Source organism: Cyprinodon tularosa, unplaced genomic scaffold (genome assembly GCF_016077235.1).
Source record: "Cyprinodon tularosa strain WSP-4 unplaced genomic scaffold, ASM1607723v1 ctg70, whole genome shotgun sequence".
Classification (NCBI taxonomy): Eukaryota; Metazoa; Chordata; class Actinopteri; order Cyprinodontiformes; family Cyprinodontidae; genus Cyprinodon; species Cyprinodon tularosa.
This window is the reverse complement of record NW_024039452.1, coordinates 4,706,807-4,722,255: the sequence shown is the minus strand read 5'-3', so window position 1 is coordinate 4,722,255 and position 15,449 is coordinate 4,706,807. Positions and strand designations below refer to the sequence as shown.

At 43.2% G+C, this 15,449-nt stretch overlaps 1 protein-coding gene across 1 annotated transcript in view; it reads right to left on the bottom strand.

Annotated features, from left to right (window-relative positions):
• The window catches only part of aco1 (aconitase 1, soluble), a 33,159-nt gene extending 19,295 nt beyond the window's left edge, over nucleotides 1-13,864 (bottom strand). The window contains exons 1-11 of the mRNA XM_038268462.1: nucleotides 13,729-13,864; nucleotides 13,475-13,643; nucleotides 12,091-12,228; nucleotides 11,946-12,015; nucleotides 11,683-11,866; nucleotides 10,135-10,274; nucleotides 8,720-8,891; nucleotides 8,520-8,620; nucleotides 6,909-7,025; nucleotides 1,122-1,281; nucleotides 891-1,026 (exon numbers count right to left, since the gene is read on the bottom strand). Coding sequence (XP_038124390.1) covers nucleotides 891-1,026; nucleotides 1,122-1,281; nucleotides 6,909-7,025; nucleotides 8,520-8,620; nucleotides 8,720-8,891; nucleotides 10,135-10,274; nucleotides 11,683-11,866; nucleotides 11,946-12,015; nucleotides 12,091-12,228; nucleotides 13,475-13,643; nucleotides 13,729-13,837 — 1,496 coding nt within the window. The 5' untranslated portion in view covers nucleotides 13,838-13,864. The remainder of the gene's footprint in view (nucleotides 1-890; nucleotides 1,027-1,121; nucleotides 1,282-6,908; nucleotides 7,026-8,519; nucleotides 8,621-8,719; nucleotides 8,892-10,134; nucleotides 10,275-11,682; nucleotides 11,867-11,945; nucleotides 12,016-12,090; nucleotides 12,229-13,474; nucleotides 13,644-13,728) is intronic.
• Nucleotides 13,865-15,449: the final 1,585 nt, after the last annotated feature.

Sequence of the window (15,449 nt, the reverse complement as noted above, 5' to 3'; positions counted from 1 at the left end):
TTGCACATGCGCAGTGCTCGAGGTTCTGGTAAATCGGCTCGTAGCTCTGACTCAACAGCAGGACAAGGACACCTTACGACGGCTGACTGAATTTCAAACATGTTTGATTTTCTCCCGACCTTACGACTCCTGATCGGGAGTTGGTCGTAGGTAACCTGACTCCGCCAGATGGATTTGCTCCGCATATCCTTCTGGAAACCTTCCGTTGAAGTAATTTTGGGAAGGGGCGAAAATACTGGTTAGCTGATTGGCCTATGTTGGTGATAGACGGGCCAAATAAACCAATCAGATCAACGAACCATATGACGTACTAACAGAGCGACAACGAAAACACAACCACAAGCCAGGCTACTCTCCCAGTCGGGAGAAGAGCAAAAACATCTTTTCCTCTGAGAAAAGCCTCCAGAGCAGTGTTTTGCTCTTCTTTCAGTGAAGAAATACTCTGTAATTCCGATAAAACTTGCTCGATAGCCACGCTAACGCTAGTTTCATCGGCTGAAGCCGCCATGTTCTTTAGACTGAACTGTCGCACTTCTCGTTGCGTCAAACCTCAACCCGCCTCAAAGCCAACGCTGATTGGACGTTCATTTGGTGAACGGCTCCAAATTTTCTTCAACAGAGAGTCTCCAGACTGATTAGCGAGAGAAATCTTGAAAGCTCGCGAGAGCAGGATGGTCTCACTAGGCTAGGTCGTAAGAGGCTAATTGCCCCTTGTTACCCCCTGTATGCTACATGATGCACAATCAGGCTGAAACTGGGCCTAACTGAAAAAGTTCTCGCACGACTGGAAAATCGGCCCGAAAGGGTAAAAAATCGTACAGTGTATGCCCGGCTTAAACCAATCAGCACGCCCGAGTATATGTGAGAAATCAGAGTGGCGAGAAGCTCACCCCAGCTGAAAGAGGTAGTCCATAACGCCACTCTCCTTCAGGTAGTAGGTCACTACTCCGCTGCCGGGGGACAGGCTGGTCTTTATATACGGCTTCACACTAAGACCACGGCTCACTGCTTTCTTTGCTAGGAGTCCTGCAGCAACAGATTATATCAGGAGTTTTGCATTCGGAAAAATGGGTTATATTATCAAATACAGCCATGAAATAATTTGCAGTTGGAATAAGCACCTGCTCCGAGCATGACGGACGGGTTGCTGGTGTTGGTGCAGCTGGTGATTGCAGCAATGACCACCGAGCCGTGACTCAGCATATACTCCTTCTCGTTGAATAGGAAGGGGATGGCAGCGCCGTGGTGTTCGGGGGCCACCTGGAAACCTTTGAATCCTTGCTAACAAGAACAAAAAAGGGAACAACTGAGAACATTTTGCAAAAACAAACTTATGGTATAATCAACATTTTATCCTGCCACAGGAATGTAAACAAAAACAAGTTTGTAACGTTGACATTTGTTCCTTTAGAACAGTCATCCCCAAACTCGGTCCTCGAGGGCCGCTGTCCTGCAGGTTTTAGAGGTTTCCCTGCTTTAGCACAGCTGATTATGATTGCAGTAGAGCAAAAGCCTGTTAATCAACTATCAATTAAAATCAGCTGTGCTGGAGCGGAGAAACATCTAAAACCTGCAGGACAGCGGCCCTCGAGGACCGATGAATTGATTATTTACGCTTAAAAGGAGTCTCTATCACCGTTTTAATGTTACCACCGTCCACTAGAGGGCGCCACTGTTCATACATAAGCAGAGCCTCGCCTGTAATGCCAGAGGGAGACATGCGCAATCCATGGCTATTTCTCAATATGTGTGCTTGTGCGTTCTCATGTGTTTGTGAAACGTCATCAGCCTAATGCAACGTTCTGACCACAAGCAGCAGAGGCAGCAGAAGCAGCTAGCTTACATGCAAAGTCAATGGTTAACGCGCATCAAGGTGCAGCAAAAGGTCCTGCAGCGCATCTAGAGCAGCTGAAGCAGTTCCTCAAGTGACACGCTTCATAAGCAGCAGCTGCTAGAGTTCAGCTACGTTCAGTCTGCAAGCAGCAGGAGCAGCAAAAACGCGCATAATGCTTCATTTCTGATGCTTGTATTTAATGAGTTATGGTTAGTAATAAGTAACTTTATAACCATAATTATATATTTTATGGAAACCCAGATGTATATTATATATGGCTATATACTATATATTGTATACAGTATATTGTCTGTTTTATATTGTATATATCTAGAGATTCTGGTTATATGTATCTAATTTGTCGGCACCATCAACACCAAGTCAAATTCCTTGTAAGTGCAAACCTTCTTGTCAATAAATCGGAGAATTCTGATGTCTGGTTGCGCAGGCCCAAATGAGCTGATGGTCAGGATCATGCTCCCAGTGTTCTGTCCGAGCAGCATACCAGAGTCGCACTTAAGTCGCATATTTAATGACTTTAGACTCGACTTAGACTTGCATTTGAAGCACTTCAGACTTGACTCAGACTTGTGATTTCTGACTTGTGAACAATATTTTATTTTTAAGTGTTTTTTGATCGTCGCTCGCTTTACCCGCACACAGCAGAGGTAAAAAAATTAAAAAAAAGGCAGAGGGGCTGTAAAACTGTCACGTAGCACTGACGTCACTGACGCAACGCTGGGTGACATATATGCCCGCGCGCCCGTGCGCATGCATGCATGATCGACAAGACAAGCTTTAAAAACTTCATGGCAGTCGTAGAGGAGAAATATGTTGTGAATAATGTTGTGAATTGGCACTAAATAAATAAACTGAATTGAATTTAAAATACTGCCCGCCAAGTCGGTTCTGTCTGTTCCAGGGCATTAAGTTACAAAAACTAGATAAAGTTGTAACCACAAATGTCAGGTAAATACTGTAAGAAAATTGTTGTTTTTGAAAGAAAAAAATAAAGATGCAAAATTTTACTGGAAAAAAAAAATGCGTGTGTGCTTTTTTAAATTGTATTTTTCATTTACCAGTTCAAGATAATGATCATTCCATAGATATAATAGCAACCTTTAAGCTATAGCGTCTCAGTGACGGAGATGAAAACACAAGGAGAAACAAGCAAGCACGAAAATTATTGCACTTATTTTAATTAATCGAGCGATTAGAATTTATTGTGCGATTAATTGATTATTGCGACAGGCCTTCTCAAGACTTGAGACTTGACTTGGACTTGCAAAAAATGACTTGTGAACATGTCTGCAGCATACCCATAGTCACTACCCGTTTATCCGTTTAGATCAGAGGTCACAGATCAGCGGGCCAGGGTCTGGATCCAGACCCACCTGCTGGCTGATCCGGATCCAGCCTGATTTAAAACATTTATAAATTCCCACATGTTGTCAGATGACAATGTCTAACTTCACTTGCGCCTCTTCTCCTGTTAATACTGTAAAGCCCTGGGGAGCGTCCGGCTCCAGGCTGCACGTGATCCAAATAAGCCAATGAGCTGTCAGTCTGGGTTGCTGCTGCTGCTACTGTTAGACACAGCAGGCAAACCTGTGGCAAGCCGGGCGATGGGAAAGAAGGAGAAGACCATGAGAAAAAGAGAGCAGAGAAAGTGTGGACTGCTGGAAGAACTGCGGTGAACTGGTGAAAGAAAAGTGAAATGGCGTGCTCAAAGAGGACCCTGCACATTTAGAGGATGTTTGGCTCAACCTGCTGCTGTGAAGCAGGATTCTCCACCATGAACAGAATCAACAATAAATCTGGATCCAGGCTCAAAATGAGCTCCTTGATATGTGCTTGAGAATGGCTTAGTCTCCGGTTAAACCCAGGTTTAAAGCCTTGCAGGGCAGCCTAAAGCCCACTGCCAACATTAAGACAGAAAAAAGAAAGAAAATAACAAACGCTCAGTTCAGGTGTTTGAGAAAATATGGGAATCAGGAAATTGTCTATAAACCAAACTGAACGATTGCTGTTCTCTACTTCAAAAAACAATTTAGATGTTAAAATGGAAAAAAAATTCTAATTTTTCATATCATTTGATTTAAAAATTCCATGGATGCATAAAATGCATTTAATTTCAGTGTACAATTCTGTTTAATGTAACAGATTAAAATTAAATATGTCTTTGGACCTTTAATGGTTGATGATTTTCTTTATTCAGACTCCGCTGATTTTTAATTGGTGAACCCTGCTTTAATTATCCCTTTAGTTTCTGTCTGGTTTTGTATGAAAAATACAATTTAAACTACCTCAACTGGCGTGTATCCCTTTAGTCACATACAAAAAACAATTTAATTACTTATTTTTTGGTGTTTTTTGAAGCATATGGCGATTTGACCTTAAATTGTCATTTGTACACGACTAAAGGGATACACACCAGTCGAGGTAGTTTAAATTGTATTTTTTGTACAAAACTAAAGGGACAAATTCAAATCTGACGTCTTACGCTGTTAGAAATATTTCATTCATACTCCGTTTGTGTTTCATGGATTGTGTAGTAATGAACTATTATGATGTATAATGTGTGATTTATCATTTATTAACTCTTGCTAAAGATTGTTCCAGATAAAGGTCATGCAACGGAGGCCTGAACATCCTCTATCACATGTCTCTTCTAAACATGTGTTCTTGAAACAATTCAGTTGTAAAACAACCACATGCTTTGTTTTATCCTATGTGCTGAGGTTTAAAGTACCGTATTTTCACGACTATAAGGCGCACTTAAACGTCTTTTTTTTCCTCAAAATGTGCGGTGCGCCCTATGGTGCGGTGCGCCCTATGTGTGTTGTAACTGCGACTTTTGAGACCACCTCATTGAGGAGATGATGAAAGAGTGGCTGAATGTAAGGAGACCAGGTGTTTTTTTTTCCACTCATCACCATTGCTGTTAATATGTGACTCCATGCGTGCCCATCTCACAGCTGATGTGAAAAACATGGGGAAACAAATTAACGCTGTGCTCGCTGTTCAACCGCTCGACATCGGTGTGAACCGGACCCAGCAGGTGCAGCAGAAGCAGCGAGTTTACATGCAAAGTCAGTGGTTGACGCGCGTATAGATGCAGCAAAAGGTCCTGCAGCGCGTTTTGAGCAGCAGGAGCATTTAAGCATCTGCCAACGCGCTGCTGCTGCTCGAGATGGAAAAATTGAAGTTTTGCTGCTGGACGCGCCGCATCAACCAATCAGAGAAGCTGATCTGGGAGCTGACAGTGAGACAGACACAGCGCTCTGATGACATATATTAACGCAAATGAAACGGGCTGGATGGATGAGGAGATGATGCAGGCAGGTGTATGTGAGGAGACCAGGTGCTTTTTTCCACGCATCACCATCGCTGCGTGCCCATCTCACAGCCGATGTGAAAAAAAAGGTGAATCAAATTGACGCTGTGCTCGGCGTTATCCCGGGGGGTCTGACAAAGGAACTTCAACCGCTCGACATCGGTGTGAAAGCGGCCGTTCAAAGTAAGGCTGCGAGCGGCGTGAGAGCGATGGATGACAGACTGAGACCACAGTTTCAGGATAAGTGGAAGGCAGCGCCGGGCAAGTTACGCCACAGTTTGCGGATGGATTGTAGATGCTTGGACTAACGTGTCTGCTGGCACTGTTGTTCGAGCTTTTACAAAAGCCGGCATTATTTCTGAGGAGCTGCGCTGCACGGAAAGTGACTCTGACAGCGAAGAAGAAGGGGAAACTGGCATGTCTGATTTAGCGCAGCTGTTTAATTCAGAAACAGAGGAGGATGACTTTGATGGGTTTGATTAATACTTTGTAATAAATACATGAATAAAGCACAATCATACTCAGTTTTGCTCCCGCTCTATTTTTCTACCTGAAAACTTAATTCAACAGCAGCCTCTGGGCGGGTCTCCTCCTCTTCACCGCGGTGGCTGGCAGGTGTTTTTCATCTAAATAATCTAAATCTTGCAGCTATATTTGCTGTGATCAGTGGGAATAACGTAGTTTTAATATGTTTTTAAGTGAGAAAGTCCACCTGAAAACTTCCTAATTGCAGTCAGTTCATCCAGATTATTATCGTGCCTATACTATTTCTGTCGGAGGCGCTCAGACCCCCACATACCAGCGGTGCACCGACAGTAAATCCCTTCAACAGCAGCCTCACCGCGGCGGCTAGCAGGTGTTTTTCATCTAAACAATTTAAACTGCAGGCACCAGGATACCGGCAATAAAAGCGAACATATTCCGTCGGCAGGTTTCAGGATTTTAAGTTAATTTAGGAGTGATCACAGCGCTGTGTCATCTGCGATGGTGGTCTGTCTCACGGCCAGCTGCCAGGTTTGATTAATACTTTGTAATAAATACATGAATAAAGCACAGTCATACTCAGTTTTGCCCCCGCTGTATTTTTAAATACGCAGTAGAGGTATTTAAAGGTAGTAGAGGACTTGTACCTGTATATAAAAAACGCGCCCTATAGTCCGGTGCGCCTTATGTGTGTGTTAAATACAGAAATGGGACACATAACTGAGAGTGCGCCTTTTAGTACGGTGCGCCTTATGGTCGTGAAAATACGGTAAGATCATTTTGTTTCCCTTTCCCTTAGTTAAACCTCAGCCTGTGTAATTAGGGACATCCCCTGACCTCAATAAATAGCGACGAGAAAGCTGAAGACCGGCAGAGTGGGGTGGAGATTTGTAAACTCTGCAGTCTCTTCCTACTCTCCTCGCGAGTAAAATTAAATTAATTGTCTCTGTGCTTTCTTTCTTTCCCTGTATGTATGTATGATGTTTTAGGTGCTTAGACCTGACATACGCATTCGTATTGACTATATTATATGCTAGTCTGACGGGGTATGTTGATCTGACAGAAGACTGTGATGGATCTGGTAGTGACAGTGCCAAGCAGAGGCTCCGATGTTAACCTTTAAAAGGTTCCTGTTTTATTATATCGCATTGTTAATACGTTTAAAAAGCTGTCTTTGTTTATTCAGTCAGTATTGCATGAAGATTACAAAATAAATGGTTAAATATAATAATGCAACAATTTTCTTAAGCCAACCTTTTCTCCCAGACAGGTGTCAAAGTCTGTTTTCATCTCAGAAACAGGGATCCTGTCCTGCGGCCTTTTGGGGCCGCTGCAGCAAGGAACCACACTGCCGAGGTCCAACTCCACCACCTTAAAGAGAAAAGAATGGCTCGTGGGTAATAATGATGCGCTTTGACTCTGATAGCAAATAATCTGCTGTGAAAAACAAATACTAGGGCTGCAACAACGAATCGATAAAATCGATAAAAATCGACTTTTAAAAGCGTTGGCAACGAATTTCATCATCGATTAGTTGTGACGCGCGATTATTGCGTCATCCGACGCGCCGTCATCACTGCCTCTTGACTGAAAGAGGAAGAAAAAAAAATATGGCAGAGCGAGTCAGGGCTGCAGGTGCAGTGTTGCCAACTCAGCGACTTTTCAGACCCCTCCAGCGACTATTTTTCAAAAAAGCGACTAGCGACAAATCTGGCGACTTTTTTCGGTGGCACTGGCGGCTTCTGGAGACTCTTACGTGAAAGCATGTATCGTTCCTACTCTGCCGTGGGGCGCCTCCCCCCGCTCCCGCAGGAGTCCCTCTCAGCGCTGCAGTCAGAGCCTCAGCGTCCAGACTGCAAATGAAGCTCGCATGCACCGGGATTGACGGCGCAAATTGATCACAATAATTAAAATAGCCTGCGCTTTGTAAAGTGAAAAAAGTGATAACATGCAACTTTTTTCAAAAGAAATTCGTTTTAAAGTGGGGAAACGTTACGTTAGTTTCTCAGGTAGCTCATCTGATGCTTTCCTTACCTTGTTAGTAGGTTACAGACAATGATAAGGTTGGCTACTTATTTTACTTTTAATTTCATTTGAATTAGCTTAAGCAGCGTTTACATTTACTTTATAAATAAATTAACTTGCAAATTATGAGGGCAAGGCTTTTAAAGTTTAAATCTTCTGGCGAAGATAAAGTAAAGAAGATCCTGCAATTTATGGAAGTAAAGCAGAATAAAATCCAGCAAGATCAGTAATATGTCAATTAATTATCTGCCACATTCCCATGTAAATATCTGTCTTTGGAGGATGTGTTTTTTAGCACCCCTAGTTCTCTCATTTTTATTCCAAATACAATTTATAATTTGAATTACAGGGCTATTTTTATCTCTATGGTTCAGTATTTTCTCAAGCAGCAACTTTAACTGCTATACTTTCCTGTCTTAAAAGGCAGAACTCTTCTAGTCTAAAAAAACTCATTTGATGAAATGGGGGGGCCTATTGTTTGAACCCCTTAGGGGCTTTTAAAAACAAAAATGTCTTTTTTTGCGCTTTATGAAACAAAGTACCCTATATTTTGTGGATGTACAGCTACATTTCTCATGTAAGTTTGCGTAGTTTTATCACAAACATTTATTTTTCATATTGCACCAGTACAGTTAATGAGCAACCTGTACCTGTGTGCTTGTTTGTTCTGTCTAAAATGTTTATTTTGGAATAAAGAGGTTAATATAAAAAAATTTTTTTGTCCGATTCATCGATTAATCGAAAAAATAATCGTCCGATTCATTGATTTTTAAAATAATCGTTAGTTGCAGCCCTAACAAATACCGAAGAAATGTTTTGAAGAATAAAAGCTCCACTGACCTGAGTGAAATCTGGATCCTGAGCGACGTCATTGTAGTCTCTGAACATGGCCGCTGCCTTCAGGTATTTGGCAACGTAGGCCAACGTGTCGGGTTCCCGTCCTAAATTAAAATGCCGTTTACACTTTTTTCCCAAATCGACAGTTGCAAACCCATAAAGAAGAGCGATGCCTTCAACATCCCCACAAACTGGACCCTCACCGGTCTGCTCCAGGTACTTCAAACTGACGTTGTCCACTGGGAAGAACGCCGCCGTGGCACCGTACTCGGGACACATGTTAGAGATGGTGGCTCTGTCAGCGATAGACAGCTGGGCCACTCCGGGGCCGAAGAACTCCACAAACTTCCCCACTACGCCCACCTGGCGGAGGTGCTTCATGTCCGCAGACGGAGAGAGGAGATAATATCACAAACGTGAAAACAAAGCGATCTGCTGATGGTCCTGCATTATGCTGGTGAAGATCCTCAGTCATCCAGGTCATAGTCATTCCAAAAAACTTTGTTTCCAAGTTTGAAGACGTTTCGCTTCCAATCCCAACTGAGTTGATCCTTTCCCACTATCATCGCAACCCCAACCCTTTACAGGGAACCAGAAGACTGCGCCTATTCAGCCAGGCCAACAATTCCCTTTAACAACCCCCCTTTCGGAGACATAGACAGGTATAGTAGGGATGCACGATATAATCGGCCCCCTATCGGTATCGGCCTTAAAACTGAATATCGGACATCGGCCACCCCACCGATATTCAACTCGATATTTGATCAGCTTCTGAGTTTCTAAAGTCTAAAAAAAAAAAAACATACTACTTCTTCTTCTTCCTCAAAAACTTCTTTTTTACAGACTTAAAAACTTCTAAAGACGAGGGAAAAAATATTGATCCATTAAAATATCCCAATATCTTCATATGCTGATATATTGCCATTTAAAAACAACATATCAATCTCTTTTACTAATGAAATATTGCTATATGTCATCGTTATGCTACAAAATCCCCCAAAAATCCCCGAAATGTTGCCATATTTTTATATGTTGATATATTGACGCGGTATCGATCTATTTTACTAACAAAATCTCACAAGAATTTGCAAAATATCACGAGAGTTTGTAACATAACGATTAAATTTCACAAGATTTTGAAAGTAAAATAGATAGATGCCGCGTTTTTAAAAATCAATTTGATATCAGCATATGAAAATATATTTGAGTATATTATTTTTCAAAGTGTCAGAAATGGATAACAAAACTGCTATTTTCAAGGACTACTTATTTTTGTCCAGCTTTAACATCGGTATCGGTTATCGGCTACATAAGTTTTAAAATATCGGCATATCGGATATCGGCCAAAATCCCAATATCGTGCATCACTAAGGTATAGGGCATTGCAGGCTAAACAACCTCCATTCTAAAGGAGTGGATCCGTTCGTCCGTTTCAATTTGCATGTTTTCTAAAGGCTTTGTTTGGCTACTCTATAAAGCCTGGAACTCAAAGCTATTTCTGACATTTTGAATAGAAAAAGCTTCCTGGATGGGAAGCGAAACGTCTTCAAACTTGGAAACAAGCAAAGGGGATTGTTTTTTAAACTTTTGGGAAGTTTTGCATCAAACTTGTGCCTACCTTTGTCACCGTGAGGACGATGTCAGTGGAGGTGATGAACTTGTTTGGAGTCCCGTGCAGTTTGTATCCCACCACCTCAGGCAGCACCATGCTTATTGGCTGGCCCAGCATCACAGCCTCCGCCTCAATGCCTCCCACACCTGAGCATCACAGGATGACTTCAGTTCAGCAACGACTCATCCAAAATCGATTTAAAGTACTTCTTAAGCATTAAGTGCTGCTTTTTGTAGGACAGGTAACAGCGCGTCCATTTTGGTAATGCCGCCAACCTGCCGCGCAGCGGTATATACATTCTGCATGACCACAGATGGACCATGTCAGCAGCGGCAGGACGGTACTGCACACTGAACTCTGACAAACCCTGCTCTTCCAGCTATGCTTCTTTGCCAGCTTAGCTTCTTCCTGCTCTCGCTACTTAATAAACTATATGTGGCTGATCATCGTCTGCCAAGCGTAAAATATTCCTTTTGTCTAGCTATCAAGATTTTATTTCTTCCAGTTCGCTAAATGCCTCATCCAAGGAAAAATAGGATTCGGTCTGTTCTTGCCTTTAAATCTTACACACCAGGGCTTTAAACATGGCTGATGCTGCAGAACATTGTTCTGATTCAGAAGAGATAAAAAGGCATCAGGATATACTTCTTTGTCAAATTTCTAAGAGAAAGAAAAAACTAAATGAATTAAATTCCATCCTGTTCAATAAATAATAAGTGTTTTTAATTAAGAGTAATTTTGATTTGAATGTGCTTTACTGGAGGCATCCATGTTTGTCAAAGAACACTACTGCCACCTACTGGTTAGTGACGTCACGGTGCGGTATCTGCTGTTGATCAAGTCCCAGTGCTGTATCTGGTGTTTGTCACAACGCGCTATTATGCAAGTCATCTTGAAAACATTCTTCTTCCAAATGTTGGCTACATATTACGTGTTTTTTCTCTGGCCAGAAGTTCGATGGCAAATCCTCCCTCTTCAAGTTGGCGATCCAACGACCAACCCGTCCGTGGAGGATCAGGAATCGGAAAGGTGGAATAATTTTTCACTTTTACCCGATGTATTCCAGCATCCAGCTGCCATGCACGTGGGCATTGTCAGTTTCACTATAGCTCTGGTGAATTTCAATGGTGAAGTCCTCTGGAAATCTTCAATAATTGTTGTTGATTGCAGATGTGTCTAGTAGTTCCCATTGATTTTGCTTGTAAAGCGGGGAGAATGGCGCTAGGCTTACCGCACCGTGACGTCACTGCTGGAAGATGGCAGGAGGGAGGGGCTACTATATTTGGGCAAAAATGGCCGACCCCAGACTCAGTGATTGTGACGAAAATTATTATTATTATTTCTTTTACTGATTAACGCTAAATTCATTAAATCACCGAGACGTATTAGTTCTAGGTATGAATAATGATCCATTGATAATTCATTGCTGACCGGAATTTTCCTTTAAGAAAAAGAGTCTTCACATGAATCTGCAGTAGGAGCTCTGGAATCAAACGACAGGCAAAGATCTGGATCAGTGGTTTAAATAGAAAAACAAACAGATAAAGGTCTCACCCCAGCCCAGAACACCCAGACCGTCGATCATGGTGGTGTGGGAGTCTGTGCCCACCACGCTGTCTGGGTAGCAGAAGCCGTCGTGATTAAACACCACCTGGGCCAAATACTCCAGGTTGACCTGGTGAACGATTCCTGAGCCAGGAGGAATGATCCTCATGTTCTTGAAGGCCTTGGAGCCCCACTGTGAGAAAAACAGAGGCGATAACAAAACCCGCCGTTTACAGCGGGACAGACAGAGAGAAGCTTAGGAGTATTCACACCTTCAAAAACTGGAATCTCTCTCTGTTCCGGTCAAACTCCAGATCCTGATTTTTCTGAAGGCTGTCGGCCCTGGAGGACGAAGCAAACAACAGATGAGGGATGGCCGAAGGACGCAGACCAGCGACGACGGCTGGGCGGTCTTACTTCCTGTTGAAGTCCACCTGGATGGAATGATCGATGACGAGGTCAGCGGGACAGACGGGGTTGATCTTCTCTGCGTCTCCACCTAGTTTCTTCACAGCGTCCCTCATGGCCGCAAAGTCCACCACAGCAGGAACCCCGCTGCAAAGAAACGAGTCAGTCAAAGCCGGGCAGCGCCGCCAGTTTAACTAAAAACTCAGTAACAAGGATTAAAGCAAAAAAAAAAAAAAAAATCACTCCAGTGTTGTAATGGTGCAATGTGTTTGCTCATTGGCTCAGAAGGCTAATTGATTGTGCAATCATGTTCACACATCTGAAAACAGTTTAGCTCGTTACAGAAGCTACAAAACTGACCTTCCTTTGAGCAGATTGAGTTTCTGGAGCATCACATTTGTGGGGTCAATTAAATGCTCAAAATGGCCAGAAAAAGAGAACTTTCATCTGAAACTCGACAATCTATTCTTGTTCTTACAAATGAAGGCTATTCCATGCGAGAAATTGGAGGAAAGGAGGCCTCTGATTGGTGAATTCCACATTCGCTCTACACTATGCAACTAATGTAACTAATGGCAGAAGCTCTGGCTGTATAGCCGTCCACAACGCCTGGCACACCTCGGACACTATCCCAGACATCGTGCAGGACGCTAGTTTGTAGCTCTGTGCGACGGTCTGTTGGTTTGCACCCGAAGCCAAAACACGCAGCGCCACGGCCAGTCTTTGGGGAACACTCACGGGTGAACTGTGTGTCGTCCTGCGTTGGATGAGGGGTTGCAGACGGCGAACAAGCTTGTCAAACCGCCACACGGACACCCACAATCCTAGCTAGTTCATGATTGTCCCTCTGGTGTTGTAGCGTGGCCAGACAACGCTTCAAAATTGGGCATAAATCAAAAATGTCTGCGTCATACCCTGGACACACTGCGGGAGTATACACAGCCTTTAAGGAGATGACGCTGATGCGCTCTTTGTTATCTTAGAACTGAGCCAGAACTGAACAACGCTGAGCCCTACTGATGAACTAATACCAGTTTAGCTCAGTTCGGTTCAGTTGTGTGTACCATTTACACTCAACTGTTATCTGGGTTACCGTGCTCGGACCGATCTCGGTGCGGTTTCAAAAGGCTAGTGGAAATGGGCTTTATGGAACCTGCAATCTACAACAAATTCCGAACCGGAAACCCAACTGTAGCTAAAAATTCCATTAGTTGATTAAATTATTCTTCGCCCTGATAAGATGCAGTCAAAAAAAAAAACATTTTAAAGCCTTAAATTATTACTTAAATAACAGAGAGTCTAACTAAAGTACAGAGTCAATCTGAGTCTATTATTCATTCGCACCGCTGCTCTCTTCCTCCCACAGCGCTACAGCAGCGGAGGCGGGACCTACGTGAAGTCTTGCAGGATGACACGAGCCGGCCTGAACGGCACCTCCACACTCCGGCTCTGGGTTTCCTTCCAGTTCAGGATGTTTTCCACATCCGAGCTCTTGACTAGAAACTCGTCACAGTTTCGAATGGCCGATTCCAGCAGGATCCGGATGGAGAACGGCAGACTCTCTGAGGAGAGACGACCACAATCAGAACTCAGCAGATCTAACGGGTTTTTATGTCACCTTGCAACCAAATACCAGTCGGCCGTTACCGTATCTGGGATCTCCGAGCTTCGGCAGGTTGAAAAACTTCTGGCTTGGTGCCTCTGGGCTGAGAGGCTCCACTATATGCTGAAAAGGATTATTTCCTGCTGCAGACATCTTCCCCTGTGTGGAGCCAATGATCTTACTAAAGACAGAAACATTCAATACGACTTTTATTAGCATTGTAAGCAGGAGTGGAGTTATGAAATTCAGGGCCCTAGGCAAAGGTATACAGGGTGCCCTCTGCATTGAGAAGATAACACATAGAATAGACCAATTCTACAGATAGAGAAATGTTAATAGAATAGACATCCATTATCTGTTCTACATTTTGTCTCTCTCTTCTTCTTGTTTTCCTCTCTATGTTTTGTACTCAGCTGACTTTTCATGCTGTCTCTAAAAGAATGAAAGATTTTTTCCAAGCACTAAGCTCACTTAGCTGATTGCTCCTTCCTGTGTTTCCAAAAAGGCCAAAGTAAATAACCCAGTCCTTCTTTTCACTGTAGACAAGCCATGATCTGCTTATCTGTTCTCCATTTTTCATTTGGATGAAATAATAGCTGCATGAATCATGACAGCAGACAAGATAGAGGAGAGCAGGAGGCGGGGTTACCAATCTACTCGCTCTGGAGAGCAGAGTTTGCCGCTTTTAGATGTTGTCTCCAAAGTCTCCAGAAGAAGAAAAAAAGTCGCTAGATTTGGCGCTAGGAGCTAAGTTGGTAACTGATCTGTATTTATTCACTTGATTGCCATTAGCCTTAAAAAAAAAGTGAAGCCACTGTCCATCATATTGGTACTTTCACAGTCAGTGGATGAACTAATCAATAAATCCATCTATACTAGGGGTGGAACGGTTCACAAAATCCATGATTTGGTTCGGTTCACGGTTTTGTGGTGACGGTTTTCGGTTTGGTTCGGTATATGTTGATTGTTACACCGAAATCCCATAAAAATTAATGTAATTAATGAAAAAATCCAAAAAAATTTATGAATTGTAATTATTTTTAATGATCCGCGGAAACCCTAGATCATTTCCGTATGTTTTGCTGCTTTGAATTTAATCATCTGGCGCATGCCCTCTACCATCTCCAAGGGACTCAGAGCGGAGCGGACGGGAGCCACAGCGGAGGCTGTAGGCTTTGCTTTGTGCAGGCGGTCTGGAGCACAGCGGGGCGGAGCGGAGCATGGTGGAGTATGAGGGATTTCGGGGTTAGCATGACATGTTGGTCATGTTGCTGTTAGTGTAAACAAATGGTGTTGCACAATGCTTGCACACTGTTGCACTTTTATCCACAACTTTCTTTCCGCCGTCATCGTAGGTCACTCTAAATGCAAAGTGGTCCCATACAGCAGACCTATAAAGTGCTGCTGGCGCGTCTTCCAACTCCTGTTCTTTCCCACTCGCCATACCCACACAATTCTCCACAACAACTGATTTTTTTCTGCTACACCCAGCTAGGCTGCTTCTCTTTTTCTTGTTTACTACTGATGGTTGGCTTTGGTCACAGTACCGCCACCTGCTGCCCTGGAGTGTAATCGCTTCGCCTATGAGAAAAAGGAGCAGCACATGAACCGAACGGTTCGGACGGTTTTCATAAACCATTCCATCCCTAATATATACGCCGATGGATCCAATAGTAAAGCATGGAGCGTAACATTAGACTGGCTATCTCAGACTGACTGGAAGATATTGACTAAATTAGTCATTGAAACTATGTCTAACGTTAGA